This window comes from Vicugna pacos, chromosome 12 (genome assembly GCF_048564905.1).
Source record: "Vicugna pacos chromosome 12, VicPac4, whole genome shotgun sequence".
Classification (NCBI taxonomy): Eukaryota; Metazoa; Chordata; class Mammalia; order Artiodactyla; family Camelidae; genus Vicugna; species Vicugna pacos.
In genome coordinates, this window is record NC_132998.1 from 30,365,479 (window position 1) to 30,378,936 (window position 13,458).

At 41.7% G+C, this 13,458-nt stretch overlaps 1 protein-coding gene and 1 long non-coding RNA gene across 5 annotated transcripts in view; one reads left to right on the forward strand and one right to left on the reverse strand.

Moving 5' to 3' along the window:
• Positions 1-13,458, reverse strand: part of DRAM1 (DNA damage regulated autophagy modulator 1) — a 35,079-nt gene that overhangs the window by 3,669 nt on the left and 17,952 nt on the right. The window contains exons 3-6 of one of the 3 annotated variants that reach the window (XM_072973166.1): positions 13,025-13,167; positions 7,567-7,744; positions 3,704-3,762; positions 2,134-2,505 (exon numbers count right to left, since the gene is read on the reverse strand). In XM_072973166.1, coding sequence (XP_072829267.1) covers positions 2,263-2,505; positions 3,704-3,762; positions 7,567-7,744; positions 13,025-13,167 — 623 coding nt within the window. In that variant the 3' untranslated portion in view covers positions 2,134-2,262. Of the gene's footprint in view, positions 1-2,133; positions 2,506-2,912; positions 3,228-3,703; positions 3,763-7,566; positions 7,745-13,024; positions 13,168-13,458 lie in introns of those variants that run through there. The other 2 variants (XM_072973168.1, XM_072973167.1) reach the window with 2 other exon arrangements.
• Positions 7,709-13,107, forward strand: LOC140700190 (uncharacterized). Of its 2 annotated transcripts, none has more exons than XR_012078482.1 (4): positions 7,709-8,011; positions 9,300-9,441; positions 12,172-12,293; positions 12,977-13,107. It is a non-coding gene; the product is annotated as an uncharacterized lncRNA (long non-coding RNA). The 2 variants fall into 2 exon arrangements; XR_012078483.1 differs by lacking the exon at positions 12,977-13,107 and adding an exon at positions 12,697-12,941.

Here is a 13,458-nt window from a genome sequence, read left to right on the forward strand (position 1 = left end):
AGAATACATAAGCAGCTCATATGACTTAATAAGAAAAAAACAAAAAACCCAATCTAAAAATGGGCAAAAGATCTAAATAAGCAGTTCTCCAAGGAAGACATACAAATGATCAATAGGCACATGAAAATATGCTCAATATCACTAATTATCAGAGAAATGCAAATCAAAACTACAATGAGGTATCACCTCACACCTGTCAGAATGGCCATCATTCAAAAGTCCACAAATGACAAATGCTGGAGAGGCTGTGGTTTGGAAAAGGGAAACCTCCTACACTGCTGGTGGGAATGTGGTTTGGTGCAGCCACTGTGGAAAACAGTATGGCGATTCCTCAAAAGACTAGAAATAGACTTATATATGACCCAGGAATCCTGCTCCTGGGCATATATCCAGAAGGAACCTTACTTCAAAATGACACCTGCACCCTAATGTTCATAGCAGCACTATTTACAATAGCCAAGACATGGAAATAGCTTAAATGTCCATCAACAGATGACTGGATAAAGAAGATGTGGTATATTTATACAATGGAATACTATTCAGCCATAAAACCGACAGCATAATGCCATTTGCCTCAACATGAATGTTCCTGGAGAATGTCATTCCAAGTGAAGTAAGCCAGAAAAAGAAAGAAAAATACCATGAGATCGCTCATATGTGGAATCTAAAAAAAAAAAACAACAACAACAACAAAACATAAATACAAAACAGAAACAGACTCATAGACATAGAATACAAACTTGTGGTTGCCAAGGGGGCAGGGGGTGGGAAGGGACAGACTGGGATTTCAAAATGTAGAATACATAAACCAGATTATACTGTGTAGCACAGGGAAATATATACAAGATCTTGTGGTAGCTCACAGCGAAAAAAAATGTGGCAATGAATATATGTATGTTCATGTATAACTGAAAAATTGTACTCTACACTGGAATTTGACACAACATTGTAGAATGACTATAACTCAATAAAAAATGTTAAAAAATAAAATAATACTTTTCCACTAAAAAAAAGAGAATGTATCATCAGTTCAGAAAATAGGTCTGCTTGGCGTTTTAACGTAAGCACAGCTACAAAGCAAATGCTAATAAGACGACTGTCTTCTTGGGGACAGAAATGAGAGACTGGAAGGCAGGAAAGAGAATGGCTTTAATTGAGGGTTCTAAAGTCAGCTGCCTTGAGGACAGGAAAATAATTAAAGAAATGAAACTGATGGTTGCAAAAAGAGAGGAACTATGGGGAGTTCACACATCAGCAGCTCAGTTCCATTTTCACCAAATGGGAAAATATGACACCACTGCTGTGTGTGTATGAGACCGAGCGAGCGAGTGCGACAGCTAGAGAGAAATCTCGTGATTTTTAATTACATGCTGGAAACTACTTCAAAAGCATTTTAAACACTAAGTAAAGGATGGGTGTCTGCATAGGGACTTTAGCCCACATGTCAAATTAGCCTGTGGACTATCATCAGTTTGTGCCCTCTGATTTCAAATTATAATCTATATATTTTTTTGCTTACTTCACTGTCTGCTTTGCTACAGGTTACAGTTGTGAACAAGCGAATGTGCAAGATTGCAGGTCAGTTCTTTTCTTTGATCCAGTTTTCACCCACAAAGATCTAATCGAGGTGCATCAGACTCTGAGACAGCACTGCTCCCTCTACCCACAGACGGTCATCCACCCACTGTTCTCGTCCAGGTCACCCTGGGGAGAATCTGCCCAGCCTACATTACAGGGGTGGAGAATGGAGGCCACCTCCTTTCCGTGCCAGCACTAGGGAATCCACCCCATCCTCTGTCATCCCTGGCAATGAATATGGTTTATACAAACAAGCAGAATTTGGGGGTAGGGGGAGGATATTTGTAGCATGATATCAATGACAGTGCCCTGAAACAAGGGTCCAGGCTCTTCCACTGTACGTGTATGAATGCAGGCAAAGCTCTAATCTCCTTGCTACATAAAATGAGACAGTGACATCCTAATTCTCACCCTCCCTACCAGTGCACAGGAATGTGTTGTGAAAGCTCTGAAGCACTCCACATTTTGGAGCAGTACCTAAGTGATCATTCTATTCCATGAATGGAGGTAAAGAGTTTTCTTTGCATTCGTTGATACTGGGAACAGAAGACAATATAAGAACGGCACAGTAATTTATGTGGCGAATAGAAAACCAGGTACTTTTCACATTTTTAAGACAGAAAATGAAATGAAAAAGATTTTTCAACTGTCTGAGGATATGCTTTGATGAATCCTTCCCAGCAGCTAATGTTTGGTTTGTGGTGGAAGGTCTCCCTCTAGTGGTTCAAGAGTAAAGTACATCGAGGGCTGCTGGGCTGTGAGGTTTCCTTTTTCACCAAGCACTTCTGTCTGGATCCTTCTTGTCCTCACCAGCTTCACTCTCTCCTTTGCCTCTTGCAGGCTCCCATCACATGCCAGAATCCTCTGTGGTGGAAAATCCTTCCTCTGAGCCTGCTGTCCCGTGTAGCCAGCATCTTGTTTCTCCTCCTCCAAACATTTGATTGACACAGTGAACCACTGCTCTGTTTCTTTAACCTCCTGCAGTTGGCTTCTAACTCTGACATTTTACTGAAATTGCTTTTTGAATAACACCAGTAACTCCACCTGCCCTTTGGGTGAGGGGGACTGCTCTTCTCTAATTCCCTTCTCTCCTGGGGCATCATCTATTCTCCTGTACTGCGTCTTGATGAGCACCCGGCATGAGTCCATCCAGTTCCAGACATCTGATTCCATGTATTCTGATGTTTGGTCTGGAAATTACCAGTCCCTCTACCCTATGCTCTGATGGCTCTCAGTCCTACCAGACGTCTAGTCCCCCATGTCTAACTGGACATTTCTTCTCCATGTTTCACCGCAGCCTCAGATTCAATGATTCTAAAACCAGATCCATCCACTTCCCCCCACGCAATCATTTATTCCTGTTAGAGACCTAATCTGTCTCTGTCCATGAGAACAAGTTCTTTGGTTCACCAAAGACAAACATTTGGAAGTCATCTTCACTTCATCATATCCTTTCATTCTCATGCTATTGCTTCCAATCTAGGCGAATCTTGATTTGAAATCTGAATTCGTGGAACTGCCTTCTCACTGCCATCCTAATCCTGGGCTCACGGCTCTTCAGTCCATCCCAGGTGTTGCGTCTGACTAACATTCATCCTATAATATCCTTTCAGTTTACTTTCCTGTTCAAAAGCCTTCAAAGACTTACTCTGTTGGGGGTAGGGGGGGGTAATTAGGTTAATTATTTACTTGTTTATTTTAATGGAGGTACTGGGGATTGAACCCAGGGCCCCATGTATGGTAAGGACACACTATCACTGAGCTATACCCTCCCCCTCAAAGACTTACTCTGATCACCTACATCAAGCATGAGCCTCTCAGCCCACCTCTTAAAGCCTTGCACAAACTGCTCCCCAGCAAACTTACCCCTGACCACATTTATTTTTCACTCCATCTGGATACAGACTATCCTCTACACTGTTCTCATCCTCTCTGGTTAACATGCTGGTCCTCCTCTGACCTCCATACACCTTTATTCACATTGTTTCCCTGCCCTTAAATGTCCCACCCCTTTCACTAAGCCTAGATGGTTGAGGGGTTTAAGAGAGAATTAGGAATTCAAGTTTTTTAAAATAATCCCAGGAACCAGGTTTGACAATCACACTGAAAACGGCTTAAATTTTACCTTTTCTTTTGGATTCCACTCCAGCTTGGTTATAGAGATTAGCGAAGCACAGGCAATCACTAAAAAAAGGAAATTGTTAAGGAAACTACAGAATAGGTCCTTTAATGTTAAGATTAGGCTATTTTTCTAATAATATAAGCATTACACAGTGTTAAAATGTTAGTACCAACATTCCTGCAATCAAACCCAGTTATATCAGTGACTTATCGTCTCAAACCATAAGTTTGATTATGACAGTAGTTAAAATACAACATGGAAACAGTCATTCCATAGTAATACTTTGTCAGTTATGTATAGTAAAATTTTAACCTGTGGCTACATTTTGCTTGACCTTGTTTAAATTTCGTCAAAATGACTGACACAGCAGTCTAATATGTGTACTTTTGAGAGTATTTTTCCCTAAAATACTATTTTCTCTAAATAAAAATTTATTAATTTTTATTTGATTAAATTCTTTTCAATTAAATTCTTTTTTGATTAAAATTCTTTTTCCCTAAAATACTATGTTCAAGGCAACAGCTTCAAGGAAAAATTAACATTTCAAAGTACCAAAGCATTACAAAGAAAGGGGAGGGAAACAATTCAGCGGTGGAGCTCATGCTTAGCATGCACGAGGTCCTGGGTTCAGTCCCCAGTACCTCCATTAAAAATAATTAAAAACAACAACAACAAAAGTACCAAGGCTCATATACAAAAAGAAACTAAAGAAATTCAAACTTTTATCTTAAAAAAAACAAAACAGACTATTTCTGTTGAGTAACTGGGTAAAAGCAGAGCCTGTCCTTCCTGGCCCAAAGGGTTTACAAATCAGAGATACATCCTACATCTGACCTTCAGGATGAAGGACAAACCCTGAGAGGCCAGCCTAATAAGGCCAGGGACTGAGGCTATTGCCCACCATGGACAATGCCTGTCTGCAAAAAGGTGGTGACAGCCATTTTGATTGAGCTTAGATAGCAAAAGAGACAGCTAGAGAGAAGTGAGATGCTCTTTAAAAGCTTTTGCAAAAAGTTAGGAATCCAAAATGTTAGGTCAATCAATGCCAAGTTTAGAGCCTCCTCTGAATTCGGAGTCAGCACCCCCTCTCCCTGCCCTCCCCTTACCTCCCGTGTTTTCCAATGCATAACACTTCTTGGTTTCTCAAAACAAAATAGAAAGCATAGAAGTTTCTCTGATCATGTCATGACCATACTTCTATTTCTAATAGTTTAAAAGCCTCTTAATTATTTCACTTAATTCTTTATCCCATCTTTAGTTCCATCAGGTACCACGCTGGGGAGGCGGATGGGGAGGCAGAGAAAAGTCTGGCAAAGTAGACTTGGTCTCAGCTCCCAGAAATATCACAGTCTTGTCAGACAAAGTCCAGGGAATGTGCCGCTTTAGAGAGAAAAGAACAGAATACAGTGATGACTCGGGGGAAAATTATTAACTCAAAGTGGAATGGGTTTCAGGTATTAAGGAAGCTTCACTAAACTGAACTTAACCTAAGTTGTGAGCCTTCTAGAACAGCATCATCCCACAGAAATTCAGGGCAGCCATATGTGTAATTTAAAATTTTCTACTATAGTAGCCACATTTATAAAAGCTAAAAGTAACCCAGTGGAATTAATCTTTTATTTTATTTTTTTAATGGGGGTGGATTAGGTTTGTTTACCTGTTTGTTTGTTTATTATTACTTTTTTTTAAATGGAGGTACTGAGGATTGAACCCAGAACGCTAAGCACATACACTACCACTGGGCTACATACCCTCCCCGTCCCATGGAATTAATCTTAATATATCTTACTTAACCCAATATATCAAACATTTTATCATTTCAACATGTAATAATGTAAGGAATTATTAATGAGATACTTTACGTTATTTTTTTCTTATTAAGTCTTTGAGATTGGTGTGTTTTACACTACGGCCCATCTCAATTCAAACTAGCCACGTTTCAAATGCTCAACAGCCTCATGTGGCCGGTGGCTCCCGTGTGGGACAGACAGCCCACAGCTCTAGAAAGACAAGGTGGAGAAGGTAATCCAGCCAAGGAGAAGAGCGTGGGCAAAAGCAGAGGACAGGAAAGAGCCACGGCGAGGGGAGAGAGTGTAAAACTGAGATGGAAGAAATAGGCAGCCTCAGACTATGGGTCTCAGCAAAGGAACCTGGACTTTGCGTCGTTAGTGATTTTATGAAGGCTTTTGAAGCTGTAGGAGCTGGATGCAAGATAGATGGTTTAGCAGAGAGGGCTCAGAAGCACAAGTCTAAAGACTGCCTTGCTCCAGGCCTCAGTTTCTCCATGAGTCAAGTGAGGCCATTTCATGGAAATAATACAGGAAGGAGAAACGAGGGCATTTTAAAGATGCTTTAAAGGAAATATAAATCCAGGCTAATGTTTAAGACAAAATACTTTCTTACGGATAAATTTGTTCAAGTTAATTGGATAAAAGGACATAACCTGTTTCTGTTCAGGAAGCTACTGGCCTGGCTCATAAGAACCTCCTAAAAATGGGAACTGTAAGTATGTGAAACTCCAGCCTGAAATGCCAATTCTATTAAAAGTCTCTCTCTTTTTATTACCTAGAGATCTGTCTCCAAAGTTCGAAGCAAGGAAAGGCTTCCTACACCAAGAAATTCTGCTTTTAACACTATAAATAGTTCTATAATTCTTATCACTAACACAAGCTAAACGTTTTAAGGTGATACATTTCAAAAGAAAGCATGAATGTCTCCAATCCATAAATAGGACAAGGAAGCTGAGAAAGAACTAACTTAGGAACCAGGGTATCTATTTGTTGTTAAATTTCTCAATACTAGGATTTGGTTCCTCTGTGCTAAGAAATTTTGTAATTAAAAATTTCCTTCCCTAAACAACAAAAACAAAGCCCAAAACCATACTTAGACCTCACAGTTTGTATAACTGATTTTAGAAGAGAAATGCAGCGCTTAACAGTTAGAAGTACATGATGACATGCTATCTTTTTACTCGTTTACCCACTTTGTACCACAGCCCAAGCCCAATAATCATGACTGCTGCTAATAAAATAGTCCCTATTTTCCTACAATCTACTATAATCACCAATTTTTAATTACACTGCAGCTTTTGAGATGACTGCAGATGACATTTTGAAAGATGGGGAATTTTCCACCCCGGAAAGACTACAGCTTTTTTATTTTCTTTGTTAAATACTTCTTTAAAAAAGGGAAAAGAAAGAATGAGAAAGAAAGAAAAGGAAGGAAGGAGGGGAGGGGAGGGAGGGAAATTTCTTTATTTCTTCTAAATCAGAATATACAAGCACGATAAATTTATATATTCTTTTCACGTTGTTGAATTAGAAAAAATAAAATTTCCTTTTGAAAACGAAATCAGTGATTAAAAAGGAAAAGTAAAATGTATCTTAAATTACTTAGAAATAAATGGTGTAGAGCTTTTTAAAACCCCTTAATATGGACGAGTAAATCAAACCATCTAATCACCTATGTGTGGGGAGAGAAGAGAGTCTGGCCTCTTGGGACTCCACAGGGCTATTACTTTAAGTACAATATCAATATTTGGTGTCTTTAGCCAAGCACTACAAAGAAAAATAAATATTTTCACATGGCTCATGAAACCAACCCTGTTGAAGGAAAGTAAACAGAGACTGAAGTGTTCAGACATTTTTTCCCATTTTCCTTTCACAATGTTCTTTTCCCCAAAGATACTTTTGATCTAACCAGACGATGCTGAGATATTTTCTTAATGATTTACCCTTTTCTCCCAACTGTTCTTCTGAAGCATGTCGACCCTTGGCTGTTAACCTTTGCTTCCTCCATGGTTTTTTCGGGGGGGGGGTGCGGGGGTGTCAAACTTTAGAGGACACTGACGAATGTAAAAAGGATACTGGGGATGACAGCAGCACAGGAGACAGCAGAGATGGCCATCCGTACGTGGCACGTGGAAAGGCTGTTCCACTGGGGACACGATTTGTAAGAGATGATGGATTGCAGAAGTGTGTACATGACACCGCAGACAAAAGCCAAAAGAGCGCCGCCATCATGGACCACTGGGACAGCTAACTCCTAGAAGACAAAGTCACACACATGCTGTTACTCCACGCGCGTCTGTCTACATCTCGAGCAGAGCACTCACTCACTCTCTCACTCTGGGCTCCTCAAAGCCAAAAGGTATCACAGGTATGCCCACCTTTCTTTGGAAGATGCGGCTGCCTACAGAAGATAACCAAGAGAAAAAAGCCTTCCCTGCATTGGAGTAAAGGCCAGGAACATGGTTGTTCCACAGCAAACTTTGGTTCATGGGACTAGGACAGAGTGACGTCCGCCTTACAGGTAGGGGAGTTGGGGATGGTGGGCTTTGGAGTCCGGCTGTGCTGGAGAAAAAATATGGAGTCCACCAACTGGGCTTTGTGACCTTAAACCACAATATCTGTATCTAAAATAGGCATAATCATTTCTGTCTTGCAGGCTTGCAGTAAAGACTGTAAAACAAATTTCATATAAAAGTACACGAGACTCGGGGGGAGAGTGTAGCTCTGTGGTGTAGGGCGTGCTTAGTATGCATGAGGCTCTGTGCTTCCCCATAATCACTTTGACCCTCCCAAGCCACCCCAAATGAGCACACAAATCTTAAGTAAAAACACTACTCTCGTGATGCAAAAGCAACTTCCAGTCAAGCCCCCAGCCCTCAGCATCTCTAACCAGCCATGTCAACCAAAAGACAGCCCCCACACCTAGTCTAGGCAGAAGGTCTGGTGTTGACCCCAAACATGCTCATAACTGGCCCAACAAGAAGCCTCATTTAGGCTGCTTTCAAATGTGCATTGGGCACCTGCCTTCCCACATAACAGTGATGTTTAGATTGACCACCTGAGTCTCCACCTGAACTTGAAAATACAGGCTTTGCAAAGGAGCAAGTTGAAGCACTGTCCATGAGAGCCTGGTTTTGGCCCCAAGCACATGCTGACCCCAGTTCACTATCCACACCCATGCCCTGGACTTTTCTTTGACTCAAGCCACTCATGCTTCCCCAGAACCATGGTGTTCTTCATCCAGAGTGTTCACAAATAAACTGATCCAAAATCTTTATCCTCCACATGGGAAGGGGAGATTGAAAAAAATTTTTTTTACTTATTTACTAAGGAAATTTATTTCCTGGTATCAAAACCTCATCATAAAGAAAAAAACTGTGTTAATTAAACTTACTGTGGTGATCATTTTACAATATATACCTGTATCAAATCACTATGGAGGAGGGAGGGTATAGCCCAGTGGTAGGGTGCATGCTGAGCATGCACGAGGTCCTGAGTTCAATCCCCAGTTCCACCATTAAATAAATAAATAAATAAACCTAGTCTTCCCCCGCCAAAATCACTATGGTGTATACTTTGGACTAATACAGTGTTATGTGTCAGTGATAGTGAAACCATGCCCCACAGAGTTAACAGAAGCTGATTAACTAATAGAAATTCTTGAACTGTCTTAACAACATAACAGATAAGGGAACAGCTAATTATTAAAACCCCTTTACTTGTAAACTGTCTTCACCAATTAAGTTCACTTTAGTTTTTTTCTTTCTTTTTTCCTCTCTTTAATTACATGCCTTCCCAACTTCACACAGCCCAGTTGTTTTAGAGGAACTTGGAGTCAGCGCTCGCCCAGTTTGAGCTGGCTAGGGGCTGGTTTGGACCACAGACCCTAAACCCGGATCTGATGAAGGGCCTTTTGACATCAGATGCTGGAAAACTCCGCCCTCCGATCCTGTAAGTGCCTCTGTTTTGGGGCGGTGGGGAGGTAATTAGGTGTGTGTATGTATGTACATATGTAATGGAGGGACTGAGGACTGAACCCAGGACTTCCTGCTTGCTAAGCAGGCACTTTACCTCTGAGCTATACCCTCCCCCCAGCACCTCCACTCTGAATATGTAGAAACATGTAGCCCAAATTACCTCACCTTTTTCCTCATCTCCAGTCACCTCTTCCCACCCTTAGACCACCCTGCTTATACCCCATAAACACCCCAACCTCATGCCTTCAGGAGGCAAATCTGAGACTCGTTCTCTGCCTCCTTGCTTGGCTGCCTTGTGAATACTCTTTTCAAAGCCATAAACCTTGGTGTCTCAGCGTTTGGCTTGCTGTGCGTTGGGCAAGCGGGCCTGGTTCAGTAACAATATCTCAATAAAACTGGAAAAGAACCAATATTAAACCAAAAAAGAAAGAAAGAAAGAAAGAAAGAACTATAGAAAGTAAGTCCTTCTCACCCCTTTGTTAAGACACATTTGGGCAAAGGAAGATTAACACAAGGCAAGGCATCTACTGCTAATGAGTTGTTTTTTAGGAATAATCTAAATCTCTCCATTTCCTTTTCATGCTAATAAGAAAATCAACACCCGGAATTTACATACTTTGTTTCTCCCCCCACCCCCACCCCACCCCACAGCACTGTCAGGAAATTTGCTTCCTCAACCCTGGCCAATTCAATGGGTCCTTTAGGATCCTAACCTGCAAACTTCATGGGCCCCCACATGAACCCCACGTGATCAGATCTAAAGGCCCTTGATTCAGTGGGAGTTACCATCGCAATGTGCCTTTTTCACTGTGGAGTATAAATTCTCTCATCAATAATGTCTTTTAGAAGGGAAATGACTCTTAGATCAGACATGAATTTTGGATAGAGGATAAGATAAAAATCTGGCATGTTTTTGGACTCTCTCTTGTTAATTTAAAACAGTAAAAAAAAATTGAGAAAACTAGACTATTGAGAGGGTTCAACCTCAGAAAAGTTGACTCTTCCACAAAGGAGACTTCTTGAGGGAAAGGAAAGCATTAACAGAGACTGGTGAGGGCACACCAAAAAGCAGCCATCCCACCCGCCAGTCCAGGAAAGACAGGTGTCTGCGAACTTCTGATAAATGCCACTTAGTCCCACTCAAGGAAAACCGGAGTCAGTGCTCTCACGCTCTCTCTCTTGCCCTCACATCTCTAATCCTTCTTGAGGTAACAGCTCAAGTTGGTTTGCTCATGGCATGCAGGAAATGAATGACAGGACATCAAACAAGGAAGTTGTAAAGATATATTTATGGGAACAATGCACAAGGAAACCCTTTGCTCTCAGGAGTTAGGGATTCTGTTTCTGGTTTTTGTCAAGATGTAATCACATCACAGAAGCCTTAAAGGGAACCAAAAGTTTAATGATCTAACCACTTAGGTTCTCTTCCTAAAGTCTACCCTTTATGGTTTAAACCCTGAGAGCTGTATCGCTTGTGATGATGAGTTACTCAGACAATAACGTGATGGGGATCATACAGTGCATACTGTTCCCCACTGAACAATTCATGCCCACGCTCTGCTAGACAAATTGTGTCATTCCAGGGCTCCCCCTTCCCTTTTTAATTTTTTTTTCCCATCGTGCTTTCCGATGCTGGAACTGAATTGTGTACACACTTTTTTCTCACAGGGATTTCCTCATTCTAACCTTTCCCACAGGGTCTGGGCAGAGGGCTTCGATTCAAAGGCGACTTCTGCCTTTCATTACTCATGTGGTCTTGGGAGAGTATTAGCCTTCTCCATTCTCCAATGATAAATGAGGAAAACAATACTACCTATCTTCTAAGGTAGTTACCAGGATTATACGAGTTAAAGCATGAAATATTTTCATAAATGTCTGTGACATGGAAAACTTCAATAAATGTTGTCATGAAAACCAAAACGCACATAGATCATAAAACGTAAGGAGATGTCACAGAGGGTCTCTGCCATGTGACAAATGTCACTGGCAACTACTGTTGTTTGTCTTATTTCCTTATCTAGAGACGTAAGAGTCGGAATGTTAAACAGAGCCAGAAGTAAACTGGGCTCACAAGATGCCCTCCTTGAAGCCCTATACGCTTGCTTCGGGGAGGCTACAAATTTGGCTCGCCCTTTTCCAGCTTCCAGTGTTAACAAGGAAACGAAACACTGGTAATTATGGATTTGTAACATCCCCAAAACAAAAACCCAATGGCTACAAGACCTGAGAGAACATTCCTGCCCTAGGCTGTCCTGAAGATTTTGTGTCATAAAAGGAAGGCTGCTGCACCCCCACGACACAGCACTGGGTTTCCCAGAGGGCTTATGAGACTGTCCCCCACAACGACAGACGGCTCCCTGTAGGGCAGTGCAGAAAAGGTGACTCCCCGAGGCCCGTGTGGTGCAGGATAGGCCGAGGGCTCTCTGACTGTGGTCTGACTTCATGCAGGAAGAAACATTAGAGAACAGGTGGAAAGCAGTGGTGTAGGGGGTGGGGTTATTAGCTTCCCACATCCACACCAGCGTGCAGCGTGCGGATGGACATGGACTTGAGCAGTAGGCTAGCACGGAAGGCTGTCACCTTTTTGTGAAAATTAGCATCACACAAGATCAACCCCCTTCTAGAGGCAAAAAAAGTTAAAGGAGTACCCCCGGGGCAGGACCAAAAGTCTTCCAGCAGTAACTTCCTTTCTGCTGTCACAAAGGGACAACGTCCTCCCAAGTGCTGGCCTACAGAGATGGACCGATGGTGACCATGACGACCACTGAGCACAGAATGCTGGGCACCGTACATTGTCTCACTGACTCCTAGCAGTAACGCTGCGAGGTGAGTACCATTATAATCAGTATTCATCTGAAATACAACAAGTATCTTTAAAATACTAAATATTGTCTCCATGGGCAAATAGGTCCCATGCCTTCCTGAAAGAGACCTGAGAATGAAAGGAATCCACAAATTAGGATAAAACAAGTAGGGTTTTTTCAAACACACGACGCAGCAAGAATATAGCCAGTGGATTCCGCAGCAGTCATTAATTTGTTCCAGCAGGGCCATATTTTGGCTCTGCAGCTGACTGAGTAACCCTCAGGAAATTACTTCACCTCCGTGTACCTGTATACTCATCTATGAAAGGAAGAAATCAGATGCCGCTTTGAATTGAACACTAGAGGTTCAAACGGTAGAATCAGTACACACACTCACATTCACACGCACCACTATTTTCTTGCAGTTACTGAAATCATTGCAATGGCAGAAGTAACACATCTCCCAACACATCAAACCATGTCAGGAAGAACACGGAGTGATGCAGAGCCCGCAGCCTCGACTCTGAAGCATGCTGTCTCTCACAATTGTGCAGACGTGCACCCCGTCTCTCCCCAGTACCTGGCAGGGCTGACTTTCAAATGATAAAGATTTGTTTCTAAAATAGCAAACTACCCCATTTGTATAAACTTGGCAACTATTTGAGAGCGATGCTAGCCTCCTGTGTTCTTGCTTTTCTCCTCCAGACACACAGACCCCAACACCCCAATAATCAAGAAAACTTCAGATCGTACCTGGAAATTGGCTACAATGCCCATTCCGATACATCCCACCAATCCCAGAACTAAAGACATCAAGTTAAAAACAGGAGTGCTGATGTAGCTGGTTTGATTCTGCTTCTCTACTATTTTATATCTTGTATACATCGTGGCTGCACCTGAAAAAGAAAGGGACTCTGATGAATTTTCATTATTTGACTTTTTAGAAGGAAAAACACACAGTTTGGTATGCCTTTTTCCAAGTTTGTATTTTCAATTTCTTGATTGCAATAGTCTCCCCATTCCCTCATCCCCATACTTCTTCATCCCGTCATACTCTCCTACAGTATGATGGACGGACAGACGGACGGATTGACACACAAACTGTCTTGGCTGTTATCCTCTTCACATAAATGTTATTGTGTACATATTGTTCTGAGACTTGCTTTTTTTCACTTAAAAATGTACCA